The sequence below is a fragment of the Lepisosteus oculatus genome, chromosome 1, assembly GCF_040954835.1.
Source record: "Lepisosteus oculatus isolate fLepOcu1 chromosome 1, fLepOcu1.hap2, whole genome shotgun sequence".
In the NCBI taxonomy this organism is placed as follows: Eukaryota; Metazoa; Chordata; class Actinopteri; order Semionotiformes; family Lepisosteidae; genus Lepisosteus; species Lepisosteus oculatus.
Genome location: NC_090696.1, coordinates 8,186,997 through 8,208,036, shown reverse-complemented (window position 1 = coordinate 8,208,036; position 21,040 = coordinate 8,186,997). Strand labels below are relative to the sequence as shown.

General features: G+C 35.8%; 2 protein-coding genes across 5 annotated transcripts in view; one reads left to right on the top strand and one right to left on the bottom strand.

Annotated features, from left to right (window-relative positions):
- Nucleotides 1-21,040, bottom strand: part of ctnna2 (catenin (cadherin-associated protein), alpha 2) — a 559,287-nt gene that overhangs the window by 154,218 nt on the left and 384,029 nt on the right. The window lies entirely within an intron of this gene.
- On the top strand, nt 17,395-20,252 carry lrrtm1 (leucine rich repeat transmembrane neuronal 1). The gene has a single exon (XM_015343968.2). The coding sequence runs from the start codon at nt 18,324-18,326 to the stop codon at nt 19,899-19,901; it is 1,578 nt and encodes a 525-aa protein (XP_015199454.1). The 5' UTR covers nt 17,395-18,323; the 3' UTR covers nt 19,902-20,252.

The following is a 21,040-nucleotide window of genomic DNA, read 5'->3' as shown; positions in this document are numbered from 1 at the left end:
TCACACACACTTGTATTCCTGTGTTTAAGAGGACTTCCTGTTGACTGATATTCTATTTTTACTATCCTATCCCACAATAAAACTCTAGACAGGGTGAAAATAGACATTTAGATCAAAAAGAAGATTTCATATGGTTTCCGAAAAAGCAGTCTGTTTGTCAAGCGTTATTGTTTTTGTGGGGATGTTCTTTTGAGATTTGTCTCCACATTGACAGTAATACATGCCTACACATAGTTTTTGTTCATGTGAACAAGAAGAAAACATTTATATTGAGTCAAAATCAGAACAATGGCAGATTTTTCACCTTCAAAAACAAGGAGTCATGGAAGTGTGAATAAATACTATAAACAAGAAGTGCAAAAATGAATATTCATTGAGAGAACACATTAAGTATTGTTTTAACGTTAGTTGGCAAACACAGAAATGGCAAGGTAGCATGAGGAATTATATTTAATAGCAGAACCTTTGCAGCTTTCGTTTTTTAAACTGTGTCACTTTCCAGTAGAAAAAGGTATTTAGTTCATTCAATATTTGCAACAAAGATTATTTGTTAAAACAATTACTTGCCGTTATATTACTGCAGTGACTTTAGGGTGAAGAGACTCTGTGATCGAGTAAAAAAGCATTATTTACTAGAGAAAAGACAAGAGGGCGAGCAACACCCCGCAGGGAATGTTCTGCATCTTCATAAGCAGCACAAAGCTGATCACAGCGGGACTATAGAAGAAATTACAGGCAAAAATTAGGAAGGAGATACGATACAGTGCTAATATACACAGGCATACAAAGGAAACAGATGGACAATAAAACCAACAATGACACTAATTAAATCAATGAGAAGATAATCCAAACGTTTATTTAATGCAATACTAAAAAAGGAATGCCTTTTATATTCCACTTAAAGGAAGGATTGTAAGCAATGGAAAAGCTATCTAGTTCAAATATTCTGGATACTAATATCTTCAGTACCGCTGGCTTAGCTTCTTAACCTCTAGTTCTGTATTTTTAAGGTCCAACGAACTGTAAAAGGGTGTGCCATTCTCATCTTTCACTGATTTCTACTTAGTGGAGACAGAGTATTCTGGAATAACAAAACATTCTGGGGAGGGGTAAAAGATCCTGTGTGTCTACTCATTTATTATAAGACATATTTTTTGCTCCATAGAAACAACGTTGTTTGCTTTTTCTGCCCATTCTTTTTTTTTTCTGAAAACATTTTTTTCTTCTTTTCAGAGATGTGAACAGACAGGTTGAATTGAAATTCAATAACTACTTCCAATTTCTTTTTGCATGCTGCTGGCAACAAAATGAAAAAAGCCTTTACTGAAATCTTGCAACATGACTACAGTAAAAAAACTAAGAACAACTTCTTCAACCTCTAATGCACACTCTCCCATGAAAGGTAGCATTTTCTAAAGGCTAATATTCCAAATTGCTGCAGCTAATATAGGTCATTCAGGTAATAAAAATACAATGTACATTTGAGCCACTATTTGGCTTTTCGAAACATTTTATGAGGACTCCTACTATTCCTAATAAAGCAATCTATAATCATTATTATGCTACTGTACAATTCACAGTTATGCATAGATTCTTTTTGGATGATCTCAAAGAGTTAGATTGTCATTAAAATCACCTCCTTTAATCAAAGAAAGAATAAACATGGATGGGCAGTACTATAAGGCACAAGCACAGGTGGCAACACAAACTAAAATCCAAAACGGAGAACTGCAATTGTTAGGCACGGAATGGACCCACAGAGTGTGAGTTATTAAGCAAATCCAGCACAATCCATTTTCATGCCATCCCAGGTATTTATGTATCAAGGTCATGGATACACCACTGATGATGCACCTGCTTTGAATGGTGAACGTCTGCAAATCCCTGAGCACTGAAGACAGGTACAGCAGTCAAAGAAAGCTCATGAAAAAGCCTTAATGCTGATGTCTTACTCTCTTTCTTATCTATGTAGGGAAACACTCAATTAATTATAAGCCTAAATAAATTATTTTATTTTATTTTATTTTACTTTTGGATCTTTGACATTAAAACAGATAAAGTAGGGCAACTGTGCAAATAAAAAATATCACAAATGTTAAATACAAAATCCCTTTTGCAGCTCTACTTTATGCTCTTACACACATGCAACGTTCCTCTCTAGCCTGGAAGTCAATGAAACTGTACCCCGCTGGTTCAGTGTGGTTATAGCCTGAAAGGATTAACAAGATCACCAGAAGGCTCTTTGTGTAGGCAGGGAATGGTCAACTGGTTTACTAACTGCTTCATGTGAGAACACAACCTCTTTTTTAAAATTTAAAATGATAGATCTTATGCATTAGCCAGTGAAGAATTACCATTTCAGCCTGGGGGCCCCTCTGAGATATCACTCTCTTCACCGAGTCAGACAAATCCGATCTGTGCATCCATTAGTCTGAAGCCATATCTGACCCCAGGGATAACTGTTCCCTTAAGCAACTTTTAATACAGATTTGCTCAGAGTTGCTTCTCTGGCACTGAATGTGATAATGAGAAACAAACCACTTAACTGCAATAGACCTGGGATCTGTGTGCGACCCATTGGTTAGACTGCTGGGTCTCCTGAGATTGCTCTCATCGAGGAAGCAAACAAGCCAAATGGGATTTTATGACCTCTTGGCTTAGTTATATACTACTTAAAACCTATACAGGATTAAAAGTAGAAAGCTGGCACAGTAGCCTGTAGAGAATTGATATTGCACTTCTCACAGCTTAGTCATGAGAAAGTGTTTTGTTAGAAAAAAGAATACATTTACATCCAGAAAGATTAGCAACATTTTAAACTATACAGAAGAAACAAATCTATAATTATATCATACAAAAGACCATATGAAGTCCTACATTCTACATTCAATTATTACAAATCATAAACTTATGGTGTCCTCGGCACTTTCCTCAAACCTGTATACTGTTTTTCTAATTTTGTATTAATAACCCAAACGTATTAGATATTTCTCTGTTCTGCTGACCTTTCAGGCCCAAGGTGGTGTTTATCATGACATAAGCAGAGGAAAGATTAAAGCCACACATCTGAAGTGAGCTGTGATTATGTTTCTTTCAGCTTCCTCTGTGGTTTAATAGTTATGAATTTACATATTCAGAGACAAACTGCAACAACCATCCCATTACTGCTAATGATTATAAGTTCAATAGCTTCAAAGAGCACAATTATGCTTCACTGGTAATTTTTTTTCTTTCTCTTTTTATGTAATTGTGCTGTACAAATCTTCACAAAAAAGTTACTGCTATGGAGATATAGTACATTTCTCATGCCTACTGGCTTCAAAGCAACTTCAGTTCTTCTACTGTACTCAAGTTGCTCTAGATACAAAACCACAGAAACAAGATACAAACTTTATGATAAGAAATATATAAAAAAAACATTTCAAATGACACTAATAGGGTAATATTAAATAGTGGTATTAGACTGCAATCATAGGGGCTATAACCTGTACTGTACACTGCCTTCAGGCCATAACATGTACAACATGATAACTGCTGCTTGAATCAATCAACAGATCTATAATGAACAAAACACAAAACTTGAAGAATCATCGATATGTCTAACAGCTAAAAATATTAAGCACAGGTATACTTAAGAATAGATATACAGATGCAGCTACTCAGAATGCACGGTATTTCTTCCAAATCCATTACCTGTAACACGGCACATTGCATTATATAATTCACTGGCCAAAGATGATCGATAGGTGGCACTTGTGGTGTATTCTGTACTGTGCATGTTTAAATCTGCTTAATATGGATTATTAATATGGAATTATACATTTTGCATAACAAAACCATCAAAGAAGCAGACGTTAAGTTTAGAATGAATATCACAGTAGGTGTCAGAACTGTTAAGTTTTTATAATATCCCTGAGAGGAGAGTCGAACAGAACTGAGAGTATGCTTTTAATATGTTTATGTTCAACAAACTCATCTGCTAACACAGCCACTCATAAGAGCAAGGTGACTTTCTGCTCAATTAAATAAAAGCTGCATATAGGCAGAATACTTTAAGCAAAACTATCTGATTAAGTTGGTCTAAATGGCTACTTTGCAAGCAGTACACGACTTCTCAAGAGGTACCCCTTTCTCTAGTGCAAACTCACCAAAAGTTTATTTGTTTTTTTAATATAATTTTGATACCTTGAACGGTATACCTGGTATTACACATCATAGTATAATCAAAACAAAACACCCACACATATCCACAGATATACCGAAACAGTAACGCACACGTCATAGTATATTGTGATCATATATTCTATAAATATATTGTATATACAGTATGATACCTATGGTTTCCATAGTAAAGTATGTGTGAAATATAGTTTTCATTTTAACATTATAGTTAAATTATATTCTGAATACTCACAGCTCAAATTTGCATTAAGATGAAACATAGACTTTCTCAACTACTTTTTGTATATCCAGTAAAAAAAAGTAAAAAAAAAGTAAAAAAAACAAAGCAATGGTCAGTCTGGGACTTGAACTGCTCACCTTCTGAGTAGCAGGTGGCCATTTAAACTGCTGGGCTAAACTGCTGCTTGGGTGCAACGCCCTACATTACAGTTTAAAAGCGTTTCATTGTCCATTTCCACTGTAAGGACAATAAAAGTCATTAAAATGAACATGAAAATGTTTCCAAAATATCTAAAAGTGATATTTTTAGTTGCCAACATGTAAACTACATAGTTTACATGTAGTTTACATTTGCATTTAGTTACATGACGTTGCATCCATATTAATATTCCCTATTGGGTAGTATTAAATCAGTATTACAACTTTTTACAACAATAGTGGCAATTTATAGTTTTCTTATAATGTATTCTTAGAAAAGGAAAAACATTATAGTTTTTTTATGAAGTATATAAACTTTATTTAGTAAGAACAAGCATGTCAAAGCTTTTCCAAAATAACCACCATAAGTAACTGTGTTTAAGAATTTGATGCATAAAGTGATTATGAAGAAGGTTTGAACATTTTTATATTTAGCTACCACTACCATCTACTGTATATACAGTACATTAGGTATATATTATATATGAGAGCTTTAAAGCAACTACAGTACAGTGTATGTGAAATGTATTTTTCATATCATAATTTAAAGTTGATTACTGATTACTCGTCATTGAAATTTGTATTAAGACAAAAAATAGGTTATCTCAATGGGTATATAAACATGAAAGAAGCACATTACATTCTCAACAAGCTACAGTATAAAATAAACTATTTTTTATATATCCATGTGATTTTGTTTTTGTAAAATACCTATACTTCCATTTTAAATCAATTTAATATTGAACATACTGTAATTCACATTTTAAAATTAATAACATTCTAAACAGTATACAAGTTAATTCAATAACTGGAAAATGATTGTCTTAAGAGATTCAACAGGGATTCAAAACCAGGCGTTTTCTGGCGACATCCCAAATGCTTCCAGACGACACTTTAAGCACTCACTGCCCCACTTTGTGGTGTTACAAAATAACACAGTCCAACAACAGAATTTAAAAAAAATCTGCAGTGTGGTACTGTATATTGCGCTCAGGCATGAGCACCACAAATTGCTGCATTATCCAGCATGTATACTAAATAGATGGATCTGTAATTGCGAATCCAATCTACCACAAAAAAGAGAAGATCTTGTCGACCTTGAGATTCTTAATCTAAACATCACTATCCTAGCGGTATGCACTGTTCACCAAAATTATTAGTGGTCTATAAAATACCTACTGGAAGAAAGATAGTATTGATTTAAAAAATCCACTGATCAATCTTTGAAAAAAAATACAAGAAAATACTTTATGTAGCCAATAACAAGTGTATGCTTAATCAATTGTGTCATAAATATTACACACGCTGTAGTTGTAAGATGCAGTATGTGCTCTCAGTAAAAGGAAAGAGAGAATAACACAAGACTGAGAAAAGGAGTTATTTCACTGTCCTGACATTTTTCTTGCATTTGTCCCTCTTATAATCAAAAGTAATTTGCATATTTGCCCACTTAGGACCGAGGATAGCAGTAGGTCCTCACACCAACATTTTGTAAATCTCACTTTTTTTGCAATGCAAAGAATCAACAGCAAGTTATAAGGCTGCAAAGGACAAAGTGTGCATTTTGCTTTTCACATTTAACCACAGTAGAGCATTGCTCCAATAAAGCAACAAGCTGCCCTATGAAAAAATGCTAAATCTTTTCTTTTCTCCAATCTATTCTCAATATCTTTAATGCTGGAAACTCAACTTTCTGCGGATGAACATGGCATTTTTTTAAAAAAAGAATAACTAATCATTCGTATGTTTTATTTACATTCTTAAATGGGAGATGGGATTGAGATAAGATTGCTTAGCGTTTTGTTTTCTTATTTTTACCACGTGGAAACAAGTTATTTCCTGGTAGCAATATTTCACGATAGAAGTAATAGTTCATGGAAATTTCCTATTCAGGCAACCAATATTTTGCTGAAGGCGGTTATATCTCTAAGGATTTGGGTGCACAAAAAACAAATGGTATCAAAAAAAAAAGTGAGGGAGACAATTCCCTAAATAATCAATACAAATAACATTGATGACCAACCATTTGTGAAAATGTTCTGCAAGTTACATTCCTTTAAAAGGTAAATGTGAAACATTAAAGCAAGTCTCAAGTTATTAAAAGAAAAAGCATGTGATTTCAAGGTTCAGCTTACCAATTACTTGCCAAGCAATCATGAAGGAAGAGCAAACAGTGATAGTTTGCAGGCCAAATTGGCATTGATGGAATGATTCTGTGTGTTGATGTGCAGTGAGTTTCTTATTATGTTCAGGGCTTTAATCTGAGTATCTCTACTATCCAGGTAGCATTGTTAGAAAATCCTCATGCTAGATTTCTTGGCACCTTGGCAGCAGGTGTTTATTTATTGATATATGTTGTAGGATTAATATTGCCTTATAGGAAAAGAATTGAAGATATAGTTGTTTCTGAAATGGATTTCTTTACAGTTGCAAGTTTTCTGTGTGGCTAGCAGCTGGTGGGGACAGCGCACCAGCAGGCAGAGCCCCAGGGAAGTTGTTTGGGCATTAACAGCATCACCTTATCAAAGAACACGTGCTGTGGAGAGAATCATGGTCCTCACAGTCTGACTGGGGCATGGGACTGAACTGAAAACTACTGTCTTAATTAGTAATTAAAGATGTTAAGAACTGCAGGGAGAAAACATTCAGATCAAGCTGTTTTCTTTAAAAATATGCACTTACTGTTTATACAGACAGTGTACTTATTTTATAGAGAGAAATAAAAAAAGTAAAGACCTCTTTAAATGTTAAAATATTATAATCTGATCCAGTGTTGAAAGAGGTGTTACATGCAATTTAAATGTAACGATTACCTTTGTGATTGACTTTCTCTTTTTGGAAAAGGAAAGTTCCCAAAATGCGAAGAAAACAGAACCCAAAATATCTTGGGCCATCACTGTTTAATCGCTTTATTTAATGGCTTTACATCTTTTACTGTGCTAAAGCAGTCCAACAGAACCCACTGGGGATGATTTTTCTCTTGTCAGAAGATTTAGCTTTTGTTGACACTAGTCTAATCAGACAGCTAGGAAACTGCCTTGTTTATTTACACAGGACCTTAAGCTGCATTTCAGTGGTCTGTCAAATATGATTCACAGAATCCTTTTTCAATATTTTTTGTTTTTTTTCTAACGTGATTTCTAATAGAAATTAATGGATTGTATATAGTGTACATCACTCCACTACTCCAAATACTATGGAGTGTTTTTTTTTTTTTAAGTGGGACTGGTAAATGTACAGTACGTGAATAACATTACTAGAAATTGGTTTTGAAATGGAATGACTTAGCAAAGGCAGTCTCAAAGCACTTTTCAAATTACACTGATGAAACTGTAAATCCTTTGGTTGATATTTACAATTGCTGGTCACATACCTTGCAAGTCAAGGACAAGCTACAGCTAACTAGCCTGTAGAAATAATATCAAAACAAAAGTAAAGATCAAAGTTCTTCCATGTACATTTGTCAAGAATGAAGTCGGTAACAGTGACTTACATCTGCTTATTCAGTTAATTAAAGATCATGACATGCATAGAAGAGCTTGCAATGGCATTGTTCAGCTCAGTTAAAGACAATGATGTGTTTCAAATGTTTCCGGCAATTTGCTTTTGTAAAATGGAAACTCAGTTCTGTCCTTCATAGTACAACACAGTGCACACACTGCTCTACTGTTTCAGCACCAGCTTCTTACAACGTGCCATTAGCTACTTGAATATTTTGCACTGGGGTTTTCATGTTCCTGCCCCTAAGGCCATGCATGTTATTGTTCTTTCTTCAGCATGAGTGGAAATGGCTCACCTCAACATTTTCTCCACTACAGCATCCTGAATCAAGAAACAAGGAACTCAGTATATTTACTGTGTAATGCTGCTAAGACAACGTCTTTGGTATGTCCACAACAATTATGTTTTGACTTTACAATTTTCACTACTTTCTATGACGTAAACTGTTACCGAAAGTTTAGTTTTTTAAAGTGTTGATTTAAAAAATATTATTGTTGCTCTTGTTTAAACAAAACTGCAGTTTCAGAAGCAGTGTCACAGTGGTTCACTTCAACCCTATATGGTTTTTGTCTCCAATATTTTTATGTTTCAAGCACAATTGGCCTTTTAGAGAGCACAAAGTAAAACAGGAATGTGTCCAACATGCAGGGTCACATCCCTGAAGACATACTGACAACCTGATTCCTGGGTGCTTCAAATGCATTCAGATCCTTTCTATGGTGTTTAATTTTGAGAAACTACAAAATGATGCAATTAAGCCTGAACGCTTAAAATGAGGACATCTGAGTATAAGATACGTTACAGTAAATGTCGATTGTATTGAAGTTTTCAAACCCAGAAACGTAATATTTGGAGTAAGCTCTTTTGGCATTAATTACAGCTGAATCTCTTATTTCATACTGTAAGTCACTACCAGCTTCACACCATGATTTGGTGCAATTGTCTTGGCAGATTTTCTCAGCACAGCAGTCTTCCAGTCTTCCCCAGATCCTTAATTGGTCAGGACTATGATTGGACCATTTTAAAACATCCACTTTCTTATTTTTAAGCCATTCCATTATAGTTTTGGCTTTATTTATTGAAACCTGATTTTCTTGTTGCAGTTTAAAATCTGAAGAAGATTTTCTTCTAAGTACTTTGCCAGTACTTTACTCCATCTCTATTACCATCAGTCTTAGAAAGTTTCCCACTCCCTGCAGATAAGCATGACTACAGTATAACATAATACCGCCACCATAATATTTGACAGTACAGACAGTGTTGACTGAGTGATGCACTATGCTTTTGCATCAAATATAACAATTTGCATTTAGACCAAATTGTTTCAGTTTTTTCTAGTCTGACCATAATAACTTTTGCCACATCTTTGCAGGATCATTCAGGTTCTTTGTTGAAAACTCCATGTGGGAACTGAAATGGGTTCAAGCCAGCTGTGTGGAGTGACTGTGATATTGTTGGCTCATACACATACACAAATCAGCCACTGGACTCTGTAGCTCTTTCAGTGTCACAGCTGGACTCACATTTGCATCCCTAACCAGTTTCCTACTTACCAGGCTGCTCAGTGTTGAGGGACATCCTGATCTAGGCAGTGTCTGGGGGCCTTCCACTACTTACTGATAGACTTCAACGTGCTTAAAGAGATATTAAAGTAAATAAAATATTTACTTTATACCCTTTCCCTGATCTGTGCCTTATTATACAGTCTTCAGATTTTCTTTGCTTGAAATTCAGTAACTGACTGAGGAACCTTACAAAGATAGGTGTATTTATTATGAAATTATGTGAAACTCTATTATTACACACAGATTGAGGCCACTTAAGTAATTATGTGGTTCATTAAGGTAATTTTCTGCACGTAAATTAATTTAGATTTGCCACAATAAAGGGTTTTAAATAGTTTGCAATCATGACTTCCATTTTTCTATCATACTAATTCATTTCTTCTTTCTTTCATTTTTCTTAATGAGTGGAGTAGGTTGTTGCATATAACACACATTAATTACTTCTTCAAAATTTCATGACTGCAAAAAAATGTGTAAACCGTGTTACACAAGGGTTTAAACTTTGCAAGACACTGTGCATTACCTTAAAGTAGTATAAGGAAGAATATCATGTAAAAACAAACGGGACTTTTATATTTTTTAATGGTACAGTACCTTAACTTCCTCTTTGCAGGGTATAAAGCTTTTTTTCACATTACAGACTATTTCAGAGGACAAGTGCTGACAAAACATGTGACATTTGTGCCGTTAAAATTTGGCCACCTAACGGGAGATACAGTGAAGATGAAGTTTTATTGATTTCCCATTTAGCGTTAGGAGATGCTTATTGAAGCAGATATTTTCCTAGCTCTCATGAGACCAAACTTCAAGACACACAAATACAAGTAAGGTTATCGCCTGACTGTAGCATTATGTAATTAAATGCTTTTGTAGCTAACTGGGAATATTGTTTTACAGAACTTCACGTTATTTCTTAAGATTGACTGAGGAGAGTAAAGCTTCCATTTCGGCTTTAAAAACTTAAAAAGAACAGTGCAGAACCATTGTGCTGGGAAGAAAAAGCAGCATTACCACAGAGAGAACTCGTGTCACCAAAGCCCCAGTCCTAACAGGCACCATCCATGATAACAGAATTATAACATGTTGCCCTTTGTCTTCCTTTTATCATTCCTCAAATTATGTCTGTTTATCTGCCTTGAGATACAGAAAGAATCTAGTTGCCATCTGCTGGAAGTACCTCATTATAACAACTGGTCATTATTAGATAAAAGCTATGTTTTCCCCTTGATTTAATAAAAAAAAACATTTCGTTTCAAGAATCTAGCTTGATCCATTTCTTTTCTGTACTTCTGACACTGTTGCAGTGGTGAAGTCAATGATCCATTAACAGCTATAAGTTCTGTTTTAAAAAGCATTTCCTGAAGCAAGACTTCTGGTTTTGTAATCACATTACAATTTATCATAACTCCTGAGTGGCCTCTGGTTAGTGGATGCTGATGAAATGGTAGAATAAAAAAAAAATATTTGGCAGAGAAAAAAACAAAACAAATGCATTACATTTAAAGCAACAAATGCCAAAGTGTGAATTATTTTGTAATTCTACGTATGTACAGTGGTGTGAAAAAGTGTTTGCCCCCTTCCTGATTTCTTATTTTTTTGCATGTTTGTCACACCGAAATTTTTCAGATCATCAAACAAATAATATATAAAAATATTAGACAAAGATAACACAAGTAAACACAAAACGAGGTTTTTAAATGAAGGTTTTTATTATTATGGGGAAAAAAAATCCAAACCTACATGGTCCTGTGTGAAAAAGTGATTGTCAGTGTGACAAACATGCAAAAAAATAAGAAATCAGGAAGGGGGCAAACACTTTTTCACACCACTGTATGTCTTCTGCATATTTTCAAGTGAAAAAACATTCTGACAATCAAAACACGATTTTCAAAGAAGTGCTGGTTCTTTATATGTTTTGTTTAGTTACATTTTTTCATTAATTTTGAACATTAGAAAATGTACAGTGCACTGGAAAACTATGACCTTCTGATGTTTGCTTGAGGAAAAATATCATTTTTATTGACTATACCAATAATTCAGTGTTCAAATATGATGGCTCCAATTGTTTAGGAATGGGAATTGATGAATGATAAGGATTAAAATAAAAAAAAACATGTTCCTTCACAGTAATTAATGTATAGTTAGATTACAAAAAGAGGGAACTCCTAAGCAGGCCAGTCAGAAGAGGTTTTAATTCAGAGAACAGATTATGTCCTACAGCCTATCTTTATCATTATCTAACTGTAACCAGCACTCTCAAAGCAGTGGTAATGGTGTACAATGGTCTGCAAGCTTGCAATAGCTTTAGTGAGAAATGTGTCACTCTACCAGTCAGTGCAAACACTGTGCCAAATGTCTATAGGCTTTGATAGATGGGCATGCTGGAGAAGTGCATGCACAGCTTCTCCTTTCTTCTGTAGCAATATGTCAGGGTTGTTAACAATTGGTACTCCCAAGCTGGGCGTGTAAAAAATACAAATCAGCAGTTGATTTCCTATTTTATGAAAACAAACAGTACATAGAACAGTAACAATTATGTGAAATGTCTTCAGGACACATTCTACAAGTTGCCTCTACAAGTGACAGGCTAATTTAAGTCCATCTTAACAAGAGTACATGCATAGTTCTACCTGAAACAAGTTACCTAGCTACAGTAAATCAAGCTGATATCCTGCCTTCTTTTAAGAAATGATTGAATAATATCACAGACAGGTTAAAATAACCATTGAACAGATTTGGAGAGACGTTCTTGATACAAAAAAATAAACCAAAATAACTACTGGGATCCTTTAAATTTTATTGGATGAAAATCTCAGGGTCTCATTTTCTCAGTCCCCATATGGTTTCTGTTATGACACAGGATTGAGGTGGAAAGTGCTGCATCTGTAAGATATGATGAGGAGTCTACTAGCTTGGTGTAAGTGAAGGCAACTGGAGAGATGAGAGCTGGGGATGTGCTGTGCAGGCAGACAAAAGAGGAATGAAACAGGGAAGGCAGACAGGGGACATACAAAAAAGGGAACACACTGTGCAGCCAGGCTAAAGAGGACCAGCATGGCATGAAGCAGTTTAGCTGAGCAATTCAGGGGAAACTGCGCTGCCAAGAGGTCAGGAAGACCTGGAAGCTGCATAGTCCGACTGATCTGGTTGGTTGCAGAGAAGGCATAATGAGTTAGGTGCAGATAGGGATTCATCTGGCCATGTGGTTCCAGCTCGGGTTTGGGCAGCCAGGCTGATTCAGGCAGAATCCTGAAGTACTGATGGGATGATTAGTGCTAGATGGTTAGTGCTAGTGCTTCCTGAATCAGTAGGAAGCTCCATGACAGAGCATCTGACCATGGGAAAGGCGGAGTTTAAGTAGCCTGGAGCTGATGAGATAATTACAGCGGTGAGAGAAGGTTTTTTAGTTTGTAATTGCTCCTAAATGTTTTCTGACGTTCATCTCTGTCATAACAATAGATACCCTGTGGCTCTTGGATATCTAAGTTGTGCACTCTACAGTACGAAGTCCAAGCCTAATGACAGGAAGTGATTTGGAAAGAGTTGGGGTTACATGGAGCAAATAATCACACCTTGGAAATATCTAATAAATGTTACCATTCTAGTATCCTTCAGATGAGATTCTTGGACAAAATAATGAGTCGCTTACCTACTCTAATATGCAGCACTTTTTATGTTATTATCAGATGAGAGTTTTAACTTATGACTTCGTATTTTGAGACTAGATGACATTTCATAGAACAGTGATCTCAGTTTCTCTCAAAGAGGAATAATTTCCCTTCTGAATATCTACAGTATGTTGGAAGTGCATGCTGCTCTATAAATAGAAAGTCAATTTGACTTGAAATTGTGTGGAAGGACAGTGAAAATGAAATTGCTTAGATTCGGAACTTAAAACAAATCTCATTCAAAAATAAGGGTTACAACAGTCCATAAAGTCTGGTAAATACAAGAATTTAACATTTCTTATCTATTTGCAAGCCAGACAAAAGTTATTCAGAAAGGAAATGTACATGATAGCTCATCTTCAAAAAGATTATTGATTGCATCCCTGAATGGTGCTGAAAAGATTACTGGGAAATACAAAGGGCATAATGGTAGCAAAAACATGACGGGAAACTACACCATAGACCTTGGTTTCAATCAGAAAGTTCTGCAAATGAATAAGGGTCAGTACAGAACAACTAAATCATATTTTCAAATTAGTTACTGTATACATAAGAACAGATAGTAGTTTATCATGGGCTTCCATACTGCCTTGAATGTAAGATATACAATATATATATAAATATTTTTTACTTTAGGAGCTATATTAGATTAAATACATGATTTCTATTGAGGTATATACTGGTAAATCAGTCTTATAGGATAATGTGGTTAGAAACCTAATGTTGCAGAAAACATTAGCAGAAGATAATAGGATATTGATTAAGCATATTCAAAGCAAACAAAACATGTTATACTAATTCTCTTGCTAACCATTTTCATGGTTCTGCATTATCTGTTTCTAGTTTATGTCCTATGGCTTGATGTGGGGAGCTAGCATAGCCCATTCATAAAGAACATTAAGATGGTTTCTCCAGAAGGACAGTTACTCTACAATCAGGTTCAAGAATAAAAACATTAGAAAGTTTATAAATGAGAGGAGGCCATTCAACCCATCTAGCCCACTTGTCAATAGTTAATTGATCCAAGGACCTCATTCAATTGTTTCTTGGAAGAAACCAGGGTGTCGGCTTCTGCAACATGGCTGGGTAGCTTGTTCCATATTCCCACAACCCTTTGGGTAAAGAAGTACCTTCTGTTATCAGTTTTTAATGCACTTCCACATAGTTTCAACGTGTCTGCTTTGGTTCATAATTTACTGTTGATTTTGAAGAATTCCACTGGGTTGACTTTGTCAATGAGAAAGCAACACTATGTTGACAATCAGTGACAGTGAATCAGGAGTAGAAAATAAACATACTTTATGTAAACACTATTGATAGTTATTACATACTGTAACTATTAGTTTATGTTTTCTTTTAAAAGTTCAGTATACGTTTTCACATGTAAGCATTAAATTCATCACTGTAAATCTATTTTCTTTAAAGGCAAGGAGGACAAGAAAATAATTAAACCATGTGACTTCACAATATAATATCACTGAAAAGGGAAACAACAAAATATGATGAAGAATACCAAAATAATTTTTATTTTTTAGTTTGAAGCCCCACTTGTCATACTATTTTTCTATGTTTCTACATGACACTTTAGAACTTTTGTGAAGTTTGACTGCCTTAAAAATGTGTCCAGTGAGCTCACAAAACCTCCCCAGCACATGTGGTCTTGATATGAAAAAGCAATAAAGTTTCTGTACAATTTAGGTCAAAATGATACTGTCTGTTTTAATCTGACACAGTGTCTGATACTTTGTCTGCAAATAGCACTTTGCATTTACAGACACCATGATATTTAGGCTTTTATTGCCTTTACAGCAACATCTTTATGTTTTGCATGCATGTAAATAAAAAAATAATAATTAAGATTATCTTTATACATATTTAAATTATTTTCAAAAACTGATTTTTAATGTTGAAGTCAGTTTTATCCCTTTATAATTATCTATTGGCCCATAAATTTTGTTTTCCTGAAGTGGGTGAAGTAGTCTTCATGCTAGACTAAGGCCCAAAACTACAAGAACATGGTCAAAGAAGCAAACCAAGGTTATCTCTTAGACCAGATTCAAATCTTTGTCCGTCTGACTGAGAGGCATGCGCATTTTTCAGAGTCAACCCTTTAAAAGTCACATCTGTTAAACTGATGACCTGGATACTCCCATCTCCTGTTGGCTGTGTCAAATCATTACAGTGCACCAGGTCATTAGCTTATGGTGCAGGCATTTATTATGTTTAAAGTGAGACGAGAGAAAAAAAAAAGATATAAAGACATTTCAATTTCCATTGTATAAGCTTATTATCAGTTTTCATTTCTTTAATTCTGCAAAAAAACTTACTCCCATTAATTAAGCATTTTCAACTAAATTAGATAAACATAGAGCTAAGGCAATCTGCAAATATTAAATAATATAATATGATTCATTATAAAAATAAATAATTTAGGTGGTACTTTTTATTAATTCATTTATCCTTAGTTAGGTTTCAATTCCAGACCTCCAATTTAGTTGTTCTTAATGAGAGTGTCTTTGATCATGAACGTAAGCTGTTACATTTGTAAATTGGGACTACATAGTAATGTCAAGAACATGGAAAGAACATTTACTCGAGCTGTGCCATTTTGCCTCTGTGTTTGATCCATTTGTACTTCATAAATAAGAGTTCCTACAGTTTCTTTGTCACCAAATTCTATTTTTGTGTCAGCAAATGTATATTTTACTTTCATTTAATCTGAAGAGCAACAACTGTGTTGCTAACATGCTATAACTATCAAGGATAAGAATGCATTTTTACTTAACTTTTTAGGTTCTAATAATAATAAATGATCCTGTTCTTAACACAGAGGCTATGAGGCTACTGTGGACAAGCAAAGAAGTTTTAAGAAACAGCTTTCTTGCGTCATTTTAGCTATGAACACTCCTGTGTACAGACAAGGAACAGAATGATGGAACTCTTTTGGGATTCTGGCAAATTCTGATTTCGCACAACGCAAGGCAAAATGTGATTCAAACTTACAACTGATATGAGACAAAAGCATGTTTGTTTCATGTAACAGTATGTCACAGTTCATTGTTCTTGAAAATTAAAAGGACTAAAATGACAAGGCTTGGTGTGGCACTGGCAGAGCAAGGAAATTAAACTCATGAGCTGAATTTTTATGTTATTTTACTAACAGACAAAAAACATTTGAATTTAAGCATTTTACTTCAGTGACGGAATGAGTTCATAAAACATGGGGTTTGTTCAAAAACTGAGAAAAACATAAACAGCCTTTCATAATTTCAATTCTTTCTTGTAGGTTTTCTGTATGTGCAGTACATGCAATCAAGTGTTGACAACAATGAACTAAGGGATTTGTCTGCCTGTTGCGAAAATTTCACTATATATTCCCTTTCCTTTCTTAGTCTTGTAAATTAGTTCACATCTAAAACTAAAGCAGTGAGAACTTGGCATGAGAGACTTTAGAGACCTTTCAGAGACTTCAAACAGCATCTCTATGCATCATAAACTGATGCAGTGCTTCTAGGACACCTACCTCTTTCTATAAAAGGCATGCTATACCTCTATGAAAGGCATTATTTTAAAGAGTATAATACACCTCTATTTCCTAGGTCAACCAATATATAAAAAAACAATCACCAATAATTTATCTTTCAGTCTGCATTTAGATACTCCTGCTGAGCAGAAATTCTTTCTCTGTCATGCAGAGAGAATGTATTTTTATCAATATGATCAAAAACACAGTTTTCATTTTCATCTTTGCACATTTTAGTGGATTATACATATTCAACACGGGACAGTCAACATGTAAAATGCTTTCAAGTCATTAGCAGAATATTAATTTGTAATAATGAGGAGATGGTATTCTAAAAGCAGAAGGCAGCAGACAGATAGCATTTCATTTTATTAAAAAAGAGCATGCATTAGCTCAGTGCTTCATTAAAACCCCAGTTTTAAGCCCAGCCCCTTTTCAATATGCCAATGTCTAAGAGAGAGAGTGAGAGAGCAAGGGAGAGAGAGATAGAGAGAGAGACCATAGCTGCCCTGCCTGAATCGTGAGTGGCTTACGACACTCAGTGAACAGAAGGTGCTTCTGCATGCTTTGCCAGTACAGTACTCTGCTGTAAGGGAAAGAAACCTTTTCTTTCAAGAAGCCGTCGCTGCCTTCTAAGCCTTACCTTCCAGATAAAGTGAAACAGCATAAAGGAAAAAAATAGTAAATTATAAAGAGGCTTAAACTGAAAATAAAATAAAATAATAAATAAAAACGCAAAGAAGGAAAAACAGAAGCCCTAGCTTCTTCTTTTTTTCAGGCGGTCACTGAATGAATAATGAGCTGTCTCAGAGGATTAAAGGCCATCGTGGTCACTGGTCACTTCAAGTGATGGACAGTAATTTGTGTTGACAGATCGGAGGAGTCATTAGCAAAAAGAGTTTTGAGGGCTTTTTTCTTCCCCTCTCTGATCATCGCAGCATTTACTGCAGAGAAGCAGCAGAGGAAGGATAAAGCTCATGCATACAGCGGGGGAAACTTGCAGTTTCTACAAGTCAGCTGAAAGCTACTTGGAATCCTCTTTCTGGCTCTTTCACATGAAGAGAACTAAGACATTGTAAGCTTGCCAGATTTTTGTGTCAACTGAGAAAGGGGACTGAATTTGTACCACAGTGGGGTCTTTTTTAGATTCGCACATAATTAGACTCAACACAAAGAGAGCAGCTGAATAGAGGTTGTCAGTCTCTGGAAAAGGGTGAGTAAGAATCCTTTCATATGAAATTGGTTCATGAAGAAAGCTTTTTTTTCTCCTCTCCTCTTACTCCCTGATATCTAACATGAACAAAGTCACTTGTCTTTTATTTTTATTAATTCTCTTATTTTCATCTTAGCAAGACTATTTCTTGCTATAAAAAGCTCAGAAAAAAAATTCTAAATGGGAGTTTATAAATATGATGTAAAATTTGAAAGATTCAATGGACTTTTTCTCTGCTATATTTAGGAATATTCATGCTAATGGATTTCCTTCTTATTGGTCTCTACCTAAAGTGGCTGCTAAGAAAGCCCCCAGGATTGATACTGTGCACACTGGGCATCTTTTTAAAAATGTTTCCAGTTGTGGAGAGCATATGTCCGAAGCTCTGTCGCTGTGACGGCAGGCTATTGTACTGTGAGTCTCTGAATCTGACAGAAATGCCTCACAACCTCTCGGGTATCATGGGCTTGTCTCTGCGGTACAACAGCCTTTCAGAGCTGCGTGACGGACAATTTGCGGGGTTAATGCAGCTCACATGGCTCTATCTGGATCACAATCGCATCTACTCTGTGGAAGAGAATGCTTTCCAGAGACTGCGCAGGGTTAAAGAACTCATTCTCAGTTCCAACAAGATAGAGACCCTCCCAAACACCACTTTCAGACCCATGCCCAACCTGAGAAATTTGGATTTATCTTACAATAACCTACAGGCATTGGAGCCAGATCTTTTCCATGGCCTTAGGAAGCTTACCACCTTACACTTACGGTCAAATGCACTCAAGTATGTACCAGTGAGGATTTTCCAGGACTGTCGTAGCATGCAGTTTCTAGATTTGGGCTACAACCAACTGCAGAGCCTGGCTCGTAACTCTTTTGCAGGATTGTTAAAGCTCACCGAGCTGCATTTAGAGCACAATGAACTTGTGAAAGTCAACCTCGCCCACTTCCCCCGGCTCATCTCACTGCGCACCCTCTACATGCGCAGGAATAAAGCCACCATCGTGGTCAGTACTCTAGAGTGGACTTGGAATTTTCTAGAAAAAATCGACTTTTCGGGAAATGAGATTGAATACATTGAACCTCATGTTTTCGAAAGCGTGCCTAACCTGAAATCACTGCAGCTGGATTCCAACAGGCTTACCTACATTGATCAAAGAATTCTGGATTCCTGGACATCCCTGACTAGCATCACCCTCTCTGGCAATGAATGGGAGTGCAGTAGAAATGTCTGTGCTCTGGCCTCATGGCTTAGCAACTTCCAGGGGCAGCATGATAGTACCTTACTGTGTGCCAGCCCTGAAATTGCACAGGGTGAGGATGTTCTAGATGCAATCTATGCTTTCCAGCTCTGTGAAGATCCTGTAGATGCAACAATCGACACTGACATAAACACAGCCACAAAGGATTGGGCAAAAGGTTACAGTAAAGAGGGACCCACTGTAAGCCCGTATGATCTGCAGGACGCAGGAGGTGAAGTGGTGACCAACTCGTTTACTGTGACAGTGGCGAATGAAGATCATGAAAACACTATGCAGATCCACAAGGTGGTTACCGGGACAATGGCACTCATATTTTCCTTTCTCATTGTGGTGTTAATGCTGTATGTTTCTTGGAAGTGCTTTCCTGCCAGCCTGAGACAAATGAGGCAATGTTTCACCACCCAACGCCGCAAACAGAAACAAAAACAAACCATGCAGCAAATGGCTACCATGTCTGCCCAAGAGTACTATGTTGATTACAAACCCAACCACATCGAAGGAGCCCTGGTCATCATCAATGAGTATGGATCTTGCAACTGTCAACAACAGCCATCAAGAGAGTGCGAAGTGTGACATTAGTGCTGGGATTAAAACAAACACACTTTGCACTGCACTGCAGAGGACCGACGGAGACTGTGATTATGGATTTACTGTTGTTACAGCAGCTTCTGATGGACCTGTTGACTTGAAGTGAGAGGGGCTGTGCAGTGGTTCTTTCACAAAGATTGGAAATTTGAGCTTTAATGTGTCTTTCAATTTCAGGATACTTGAACATCAAAGGACAGCTGAACACAGTTTTTATTATGGTAAACCTTCTGTGTAAAATCTGTTAAGCAGAAATGCAAGAGTGAACAAAGATGCAAGTTATCCTATTTCTTTTGTAAACTAAAATGTTTAAATAAAAACAAAATGTTATTTACAGTACACATGTCTTCAGACATTTTTAAAAACAAAATATAAGAACAACAATCATTATATCAGAAAATTATTTTCATTTTATGCCAATTTGCTTTGAAAGGCTGAAGTGTTTTGCCCTTCATTTTAAATTTAAGCAGTACAGTGCTATATACTGTATTCATTGTGCACAGATCTTTAATGTTTTTCATTTGGAGATCAGAGACCACATAACGTAATTACATTTACTGTCATCTTTAAACAGTATAGAGTATATCCTCAGCACAATAAACTGAGTATATACAGTACATTATGAGCAGATTCCTTACTTTTAGTTACAAAGCTGATTTTCTACCATTTAAAACCAAATTAAGCTCACGTCGTGTGCTATGATCTAACCGGTATCTGAACAACAGCAAGGACTGTCTTATCAAGATTTAAAATCAATGACATTTTGGAAATATTAACAAGAAATATTATAGGTAAAATCAAGTAACATCAAGACATCATAATTTATTTTGATCACACTTTTGATGTATAAGTATTTTATATACACTATTAAATCTATTGACGACTCTGCTCTTTTTGCAAAAAGCACATCTGCAGAGCTTTAGAGACCTGTGTGGTTGTTTTAACCATCTTCAGCATTTGGGATGAATGCTGGTGTCATATAGCGTCTAGAAGTAAAACAAAGCACAGGCTGCTCTCTAGTGTTCTTACATCGGCAACAAAACAGAAGACCAACCAAATTTCAACCAGCGCATGCATGCTCTATTCCTGAACTGAACTCAGGGGTGCAGTGCTGCAGAAGCACAGAG